The following is a 9,825-nucleotide window of genomic DNA, read 5'->3' on the forward strand; positions in this document are numbered from 1 at the left end:
GCCTTCTCAGCCTCTCTTCATAGGAAAGTCGTCCCATCCCCACTATCATTTTCGTCACCCTTCGCTGTACCTTTTCCAATTCTACTATATCTTTTTTGAGATACGGAGACCAGTACTGAACACAATACTCCAGGTGCGGTCGCACCATGGAGCGATACAACGGCATTATAACATCCGCACACCTGGACTCCATACCCTTCCTAATAACACCCAACATTCTATTCGCTTTCCTAGCCGCAGCAGCACACTGAGCAGAAGGTTTCAGCGTATCATCGACGACGACACCCAGAACTCCTCAGACCACTCTACACATGGTCTCTTCGCGCTAGCCCCCCCCGTCCCAAGACTAAGGGGCTCCGCTTGAGTCGGCCCCGCCTGCCAAGCCTGAAATAAATTCCAAATGAAATCCGGGGGAAAACCGATCCTACCCAAGGCATCGCCCCCCGAAGGCGCTGGAAATTGACTGCCCTGCAGTCCCCCGACTCCCTCGGGCCCGTGCAGCGCCGAATCCAAAATGGCGGCAGTTCCCGCCAAAAACGGAACCGCCGCAGGGCCGCTATTCATAGGCGCCGCAACCTCCGGGACGCTAGTCGCGGGAACCTCCGCCGCTAACACCAGCGGTACGGAGGATTGAGGCTTTGGTTCCCCGCAAAAACGACAAGTGCTGCCCACCACGTCAACGCCCCGACGCGCACACGACCTACACCGAAGCGGTCTCCCTGACATCTTCGCGAAGCCCAACTGACCGCCAAAACAAGTGCCCCAATTGTAAGAACAAAGAAAAACTCACCCGAGCAGGAAAACTCAGCGCCTTGACCACAGCTGAACAGCTCCGTCTCTCCGGAGTGCAGCTCCAATAGCTCTCCCCAGCGTTTGAGCCTGTCTTTTTTTTTTTTTCAATAAAACTTTACTGCAGCCTTTAATTTGAGCCTTGCTGCTGCTAACACCATCCGGCACTCAAGTTTGTATACTGCAGCCGAGGCACAAAGCTGCCCAAACGGAGAGCCAGTCAGGGGGAGGGACCCGGCCACCCGGGTGTGACACCCCAAAGGGGACAATGACGGGCCCCAGCGGACCCGCAACCCCTAGCATACCAAAAAGTCTTCCAGGCAGAGGGATCCACCAGAACCAGCACAGAAACAAAGGAAAACTCTGAAAATTAACTCAAAAACCTATCCAGATCGGGCAAGCTGCACAGGCTGCCTGTCTACCCTCTGCTGAGACTGAGAAAATACTGGCTATAGATGGCTAGGCACAGGTTATAAGTACATAGTCTCAAGTTTTGTGTTCTCAGTCTCCCTCTGCTGGTAGGCGAGCATAACCCAAGCATCTTGACCGGTCTGGAGGGTTGATGAGGAATGGTGAATTTCAGCCGGAACCAAAATCAATGGTTTCGGTTCGCATCTATTATTCTCCCAACACTGGTGCCTCAAAGCATTGATGAATTAGTTCAACTTTGAAAAATAATGAGCAAGATCACTGGCTGTAGGCTGAGAATCAACAGGAAAAGAGACAGAGAGAGTGGGTGTAGCGAGATGTTTTATCAACTGGAATAACTTCAAGTACAGTTGATCAAGCCCCACCAAATCAGAATAGATTTTTAAGCCTCTCATCTGTCGTTTATATTAAATCAAAAGGTGTTTTCAATGGTCCTTTGCAGCAATGTTTGCTGACTTTTATGCCAGGCCCTCTCAGACTTTCAACATTTATGCTTCAATTCTAAAATGTTATTAGAGAACCAAGGTGTATGAATAGGTCTGGAACAATAGGGAAACTATAGTGGAGTGGAGGAGTGGTTAGGGTGGTGGACTTTGGTCCTGGGGAACTGAGGAACTGAGTTCGATTCCCACTTCAGGCACAGGCAGCTCCTTGTGACTCTGGGCAAGTCACTTAGCCCTCCATTGCCCCATGTTAGCCGCATTGAGCCTGCCATGAGTGGGAAAGCGTGGGGTACAAATGTAACAAAAATAAAATAAAAAAAATATCCAATATTTAAAGAATATTACTGTTCCAATCCGATAGCAACATTTCTGGATCTGTAAACTTGGAAGTTAAATGAAGTTACCTGATCCCAAAATAGTTCCTTACAAGTTTTACTTATAGTGACAAAAGTTTACCTTTGAGGTCGAGAAGAGAAGTGTGGTAGACTGAAGTTCAAAGTGAAATGGCCTGACCAAGAGACTGATGTCCCATCATAAAAAGTCAATAATTGAAATGAAACAGCAGTAATTAAACCCAAGGTGAGCCCAAACTATACCCAAACTTCAAATGGTTGTCTACACCACAAACATAAATGTCACACAACTGCTCATTTACTATCAAAATATAAATGCAAATAATGTACCAAAAAAACCAAAACAATAAATACATCCACAAGCACAGAAATCACTCCATATGCAACAATCCCCTAAAGCATCAAGTTTAACCCAAAATATATAAACAAAGAATTTAACTTAATTCCAGGATTTGTAGCCTGCTTATTCAGTAACAAAAATTGCTGACAAAATAAACAAAAGTTTCAATTAAAACAAAAATAATCCAATATAAATATAAAGAAATATAAATCCAATAATAAAACTAAATGGTAAAGACAAAACAATCAAACAACAATAAGGAAAGGGGAAAGGGAAATGGGACTTGCTATACTGCCTTTCTGAGGTTTTTGCAACTACATTCAAAGCGGTTAACATATATTCAGGTACTTATTTTGTACCAGGGGCAATGGAGGGTTAAGTGACTTGCCCAGAGTCACAGGGAGCTGCAGTGGGAATCAAACTCAGCTCCCAAGGATCAAAGTCCACTGCACTAACCACTAGGCTACTCCTCCACTCCACAATACAATATAAAGAAACAAACAAATCTCAGATGTGAAATATAAAATCAAGCAACAAAAACACAAAATTACTACTACTACTATTTAGCATTTCTATAGCGCTACAAGGCGTAAGCAGCGCTGCACAAACATAGAAGAAAGACAGTCCCTGCTCAAAGAGCTTACAATCTAATAGACAAAAAAATAAAGTAAGCAAATCAAATCAATGAATGTGTACAGGAAGGAGGATAGGTGGAGGAGAGTGGTTACAAGTGGTTACGAGTCAAAAGCAATGTTAAAGAGGTGGGCTTTCAGTCTAGATTTAAAGGTGGCCACGGATGGGGCAAGACGTAGGGGCTCAGGAAGTTTATTCCAGGCATAGGGTGCAGCGGGACAGAAGGCGCGGAGTCTGGAGTTGGCAGTAGTGGAGAAGGGAACAGATATGAAGGATTTATCCATGGAGCAGAGTGCATGGGAAGGGGTTAAGGGAAGGACAAGTGTGGAGAGATACTGAGGAGCAGCAGAGTGAGTACATTTATAGGTTAGTAGAAGAAGTTTGAACAGGATGCGAAAACGGATAGGGAGCCAGTGAAGCGACTTGAGGAGAGGGGTAGTATGAGTAAAGCGACCCTGGCGGAAGACGAGACGGGCAGCAGAGTTTTGAACCGATTGGAGAGGGGTGAGGTGACTAAGTGGGAGGCCAGCAAGAAGCAGATTGCAGTAGTCTAAATGAGAGGTGACAAGGGTGTGGATGAGGGTTTTGGTAGAGTGCTCGGAAAGAAAGGGGCGGACTTTACGGATGTTGTAAAGAAAGAAACGACAGGTCTTGGCGATCTGCTGGATATGAGCAGAGAAGGAGAGAGAAGAGTCAAAGATGACCCCAAGGTTTCGAGCTGAGGAGGCAGGGAGAATGAGAGAGAGCCATCAACAGAAATAGAAAATGGGGGAAGTGGGGAGGTGGGTTTGGGGGTGAAAATGAGAAGCTCGGTTTTGGTCATATTTAATTTCAGGTGGCGTTGAGACATCCAGACAGCAATGTCAGACAAGCACGCTGAAACTTTGGTTTGGATGCAAGGTGAGATATCAGGGGTAGAAAGGTAGATTTGGGAGTCATCAGCATAGAGATGGTAGGAAAAGCCATGGGATGAGATTATTGAACCAAGGGAAGAAGTGTAGATAGAAAAGAGGAGGGGACCAAGAACAGAACCCTGAGGTACGCCGACAGGAAGAGGGATAGAAGTAGAAGAGGATCCACCAGAGTGAACACTAAAGGTGTGGAGGGAGAGGTAGGAAGAGAACCAGGAAAGGACAGAGCCCTAGAATCCAAGTGAGGACAGGGTATCGAGAAGTATGCTGTGATCGACAGTGTCAAAAGCAGCGGAAAGATCAAGAAGAATGAGGATGGAATATTGGCCTCTGGATTTAGCCAGTAATAGGTCATTGGAGACTTTAGTAAGCGCAGTTTCGGTTGAGTGGAGAGGGCGAAAACCAGATTGCAGTGGGTCAAGAATAGCATGTGAGGAGAGAAAATCAAAGCAGCGGTGGTGAACAGCATGCTCAAGTAATTTGGAGAGAAAAGGGAGGAGGGAGATGGGTCGGTAATTAGAGGGACAAGTAGGGTCGAGTGAAGGCTTCTTAAGGAGTATTAGAAAAGTAAAAAAATAAAAATATCAATTGCAATAAAACTGAATTTAAAAAATGCTCAAAAAGAAACATAGCAAAAATGTTAAAAATCATTTAAAACAAACAATAAGGGTGTTTCTAGTGTGCACCTACTGTGCAGCTCAGAAAACAGGGCCCTATAGAAGGAAGTTCTTATTGACTGAACTAGTGGTTCACAAACTTTCTTGGGCCACAGCATCCCCCAGGCTACACATTTCCTACATTTCCTCTCAAGCCCCACTACCTGAAGAGGTCCAAGCTCCAAGCTGCTTGTGCAAGCAAATCGGTTGCATGCTTCAGCCATTAAAACCTGCATTCCCATCTCCTCTCCCCCTTTCATCCCTCCCTCTCTTACCCCTTCCATCCAGCCTCTGCCCTCCCTCTCTCCCCCTTTCATCCCTCCCTTGTCCCTTCCATCCAGCCTCCGCCCTCCCTCGCACTCCCCCCCCTTCCATCCAGTCTCTGACCTCCCTCTTCCATCCAGTCTAAGCCCCTTCTCTGTTTCTCCCCCCAATCCAGTGTCTGCCTTCTCTCTGCCCCCTGCTCCCCTCACACACCCATCACTGCTGCTTTTATAGATAAGCAGCAGCAGCAAAACAAGTTGCAGCCACGCGGGACCTGACTCGCCAAACATGCGGCTGCCAGCTGTGCCCCTGAACAGGAAGTGATGTTCCAAAGGGGGGGGGGCAGGATCATCAGTCACGTGTATGAACAGTCCAGTGCCGCATGGCTGCAGCTTGTTTTCCTGCTGCTGCTCATCTAGAGAAGTAGCAGTGGCAGGGTGTGTGTGTGTAGGGGGGAACAGGAACACAGAGGAGGCAGACACTAGATTGGGGGGAGCAGTAGCAGTTCGACTGGCATCAGGAAGGTTGGGATTTGCCATGGTGTATCAAGGTGGACAACCGCTGGACGTAAACTACAACATAAAAAATAGGAATTAATAGTGCAAATATCTTAAAGAAGATTGCTCCTTTCCAAGGCAGCCTGGAAGGCTAACAACTTTTCATGCTCTCTTTTAGCAGTGATTTTATAAGCACATGGAAACTAACAAATTTTCCTTTGAGCACAAAGAAGTCTTACAACCTTCATAGGGATGAAAAAAAGGGGATCTTAGATGTGTAATGAACACAAACCAGGCAGCTCTTGCATATAATTAGCTCACATTTACACATACAGTATTCCTCCACTATAGCTATGAGGTGTTTAAACAGGAACCAGCAATTTAAAGTATGTATATATCTTCTTTAGGGAGCAGACATAGATCTCCCTGCATGAAGCCCTGCAAATAACTTTACTTCCTCAGGGGAACTATTGAAGACCTATCTCTTCGACAAGATATATCACAAAGATCAACACATGTAACTGTATAATCTTTAATATATCCAGAAATGTCTCAATGTCTTTTGCTTTAACACTATCATGTATTTCACCACCACGTAACCCAAAACCCTCTGTAAAACCAAATGTATATTCTCTTCTTATTTCCAGTATCCATGATGAATTGTAAGCCACATTGAGCCTGCAAAGAGGTGGGATAATGTGGGATACAAATGCAATAAATAAATAAACTTATGTGCTTCAAAAAAGCATGATGTAGCAGAATAAAAGCCTTCTGAACACAAATGCCAACAGCCAGCATTTCTGGGCCTATAAACATGATTAAAAACATACCTCTCAACTCTCATCTCCCCTTACGTTCCTACCCGTAACCTCCGCTCTCAAGACAAATCCCTCCTTTCAGTACCCTTCTCCACCACCGCCAACTCCAGGCTCCGCCCTTTCTGCTCGCCTCACCCCACGCGTGGAACAAACTCCCCGAGCCCATACGCCAGGCCCCCTCCCTGCCCATCTTCAAATCTCTGCTTAAAGCCCACCTCTTCAATGTCGCTTTCGGCAACTAACCTCTACACCTCTACCCAGGAAAGCTAGACTGCCCCAACTTGACATTTCGTTCTTTAGATTGTAAGCTCCTTTGAGCAGGGACCGTCCTTCTTGGTTTATTTTGTACAGCGCTGCGTAACCCTAGTAGCGCTCTAGAAATGTTAAGTAGTAGTAGGTATGCACTTTGAAATATTAATATACTCATTTTTCTGTAATAGTTTTGTTGTAAATTTTGGGTTATTTTGATGTTGTGTTAAATGGTTCCATGTAGGACTGTCAGTGCAGTAATTTATTATGGGTTTGATTCTGTATATTATTTATATTAATACTAGGAAAAAGTGCCCATTTCAGAACGCAATGAAACGGGCGCTAGCAAGGGGCCCCCTCCCTCCGAGCTACTTGCCTTGTTCGCCACAGTTTCCGTTTCGGCCCTCGAGTGTCATAGCTCCGCCCTCGACGTCATGACGTTTTGACGCGAGGGCGGTGCAGACGCTCCAGGGCATACCGGATATCTCGGGCGCCTCAACTTCCGTGGAGGCTTCAGAACGTTGGGGTTGCCTTTTATATAGAGAGATTTTGATAGCACGATTCATTTTATGAAACACCATTTGGATATTTATATTAACAGGTGGGAAAATGTGGGATACAAATGCAACAAATAAATATTACGGAAAATCCCTTAACACTGAGGTCTAAAGTTGAGTGAGAAATTATTTTTATTTTCAAATGCTCCTTAACCTAACAGTTACCACCTCATTCAACATCAGTGTTTTCAATTTTAGAATTTGTATGTAGACAGATTTATGGGGCTTGCTTCTTCTTCTAGTTCACAAAACCTGGAATTAGTTATGATATTGATATAGCAAACAGTGCAGGATTTGAGAACAGTACTGGGCTCCCCTTACCTCCCATAGGTAGATGCTGTCGGCAATGCCCGCTGCCAAGTATAAGCCATTAGGGGCCGCAGCCAGGCAGGTGACCACACCTGGGCATACAATCTTCTGCTGCAGCTGATCCTAAAGACAGAAAAGTGTAAGTACTACTAGAGGAGAGGAAAGCAAACACCCTTTCACCATCCCATCTCTACCCTACTATCATCTCACTTATAGAGCCAAACCACCTTGCAGACATGAGAATCAGAGTGCGTTTAAAATAGTTCAATAAAATATGTGAACTTAAAACACAGAATCCTGTATGGCTCACGGGCAGGCGCACGCAGCGTACCCCTCACATACCCCATCCCAACCCAACTCTCAGTCTGATCACCGACATGAGAATTTACATTTTTTTAACGTGCAGTACATTATGGGATTCCTGTACAAATCGCACCGCAGTGTCCCTGACCCTCTCAACCACCATACCTTGCGCTGCACCTCCCACACACTGATGTAGTTCTTGCCGAGCTGCGCCGCTAGCAGTAATTCCCCGCCCAACAGCACCAGGCCGCGAGCTGCGCTGTTCCCACCGCGGTAGTTCAGGAGGCTACTACCAGAATGCGGGTCCCACACAGAACAGCTGCAGAGCGGACCCGCCGCGTCCGAGCTCACGGCTACCTCCACCACCGCCGCCATGATACCGCCAGAGCCACAGTGCGCGTTGGGAAGGCAAGAGCGTCTCCAAGATCCGCCATGATACCGCCAGAGCCACAGTGCGCGTTGGGAAGGCAAGAGCGTCTCCAAAATCCGCCATGATACCGCCTAGAGGTTTTACGACAGGTCAGGAGATTGCATGAGCCTATCCGGCCCTTTCTGTGGGCTCTAGGCTGAAGCCAGTGGGCGGAGCTTGACGCCATGTGACCCCAAATATTTGAATACTCTATTGCTTCTGAGGATTATGACTGCTTGTGTGCATACTTTTTATTTATTTAGTTTGACAGCTTTTTTGTATTTATTTAGTTGAAAGCTTCTCATATGTAACCTGAGGTTTGTTTGTTTTTTTTAACCTGGGGGGGGGGGGGGGGGGGAGAATCTGTGCAGCAGACGTATTTGGAGCCGTGAGAGTTCCCATAACTGGGCCCCAAGGCTCAGGCAGAGGCGAGGCCTTTCTCAAAACTGCCCCCTATAAAAATCGAGCCTCCCACGGTTCTAAAAACAAGTCTGCCACTCCGGAGTGCTCTCACCCGTTGCAGGATTGCAGCTCACACCCCAAGAAGCCCCCCCACACACGTCAGGTTACGTTTGGGGAAACTTTCAAATAAATAAAAAAAGCTGTCAGAACCCCCCCCCCCCCCCCCCCACGCATAGGCAGTTGTATACCTACATAGTAACATAGTAGATGACGGCAGATAAAGACCTGGACAGTCCATCCAGTCTGCACAAGATAAACTCATTGTATGATACTTTATATGTATCGCCAGGGCTTTTTTTGAGGGGGTACTGAGTACTGACACCTTTTCCATTGTCTGCTAATATTGACTCATGGTCCCCAAGTTTTAATGATAGAACTCAGGCTGTACACACCAATTCTGCCTTGTCATAGATTCTCTGACTTGTAAACAGGATACCTTTGTGTTTATCCCACACATTTATTCCGTTACCATTTTCATCTCCACCTCTTCCCGCGGGAGGGCATTCCAAGTATCTACCACCCTCTCCGTGAAAAAATACTTCCTGACTTTTTTTCTGTCTGCCCCCCTTCAACCTCAATTCATGTACTCTAGTTCTAGCCCCCTTCCCGTCTCCGGAAAAGGTTTGTTTGCATATGAATACCTTTCAATTATTTGAACACCTCACAAGTTTGCTATTGTTTTCAATAGCATCTGCGAATGTTTGGGGTCACACATCATGGAGGCTGCACGGGAGAGATGGCTTCAACTTTTTGACATGTCATCACCTGTCATAAAACCTCCTTACTACCGCCAGAGCCGAGGAGTGCACATATAAAAGACCACAGCATCTTCAAGGACCACCATGATACTGACAAAGAAAGTAGAATTGCTTACCTGTAACCAAGGAGATTGGAGAAAGGCTCATTGCTGTTACCTGTTCTATATGGCCCGTTATGTGAGTTGAAGCCAGTAGGTGGAGATTACCACCACACTGAGTCACCCAAAACAATAGCAGAGATAGTTTATCATTTATTTATTTGTACTTTACATTTTCCCACCTATTTGCAGGCTCAACGTGGCTTACATAATACCGTAAAGGCGTTTACCAGTCGGTTGATAACAAGTACAAGGTTGTATTGTGGTCGAATGAGGTAGGTGTGTCAGGCACCGTTGAGGTCGAAGGGAATGAAGATTGTATATTGTCCAGTACGATCATTGGTTGTGCTGTGTTGCTGGGTGGGGGGATTTACGTTGGATCAGTGGGGTAAGCCTTTTTGAAGAGGTTGGTTTTTAGTGATTTTCTGAAGTTTAGATGGTCATGGATTATTTTTATAGCTTTTGGGAGTCCATTCCATAGTTGTGCGCTTACGTAGGAGAAGCTGGATGCATAAGTTGTTTTGTATTTAAGTCCTTTGCAATTTGG

General features: G+C 45.9%; 1 protein-coding gene across 1 annotated transcript in view; it reads right to left on the reverse strand.

The window, feature by feature from the left end:
- The window catches only part of WDR18 (WD repeat domain 18), a 29,658-nt gene extending 21,708 nt beyond the window's left edge, over positions 1-7,950 (reverse strand). Inside the window, exons 1-2 of the mRNA XM_030218446.1 lie at positions 7,717-7,950; positions 7,261-7,371 (exon numbers count right to left, since the gene is read on the reverse strand). Of these exons, the coding sequence (XP_030074306.1) occupies positions 7,261-7,371; positions 7,717-7,926 (321 nt within the window). The 5' untranslated portion in view covers positions 7,927-7,950. The remainder of the gene's footprint in view (positions 1-7,260; positions 7,372-7,716) is intronic.
- Between the last annotated feature and the right edge of the window lie 1,875 nt (positions 7,951-9,825).

The sequence above is a fragment of the Microcaecilia unicolor genome, chromosome 11 (genome assembly GCF_901765095.1).
Source record: "Microcaecilia unicolor chromosome 11, aMicUni1.1, whole genome shotgun sequence".
NCBI lineage: Eukaryota > Metazoa > Chordata > Amphibia > Gymnophiona > Siphonopidae > Microcaecilia > Microcaecilia unicolor.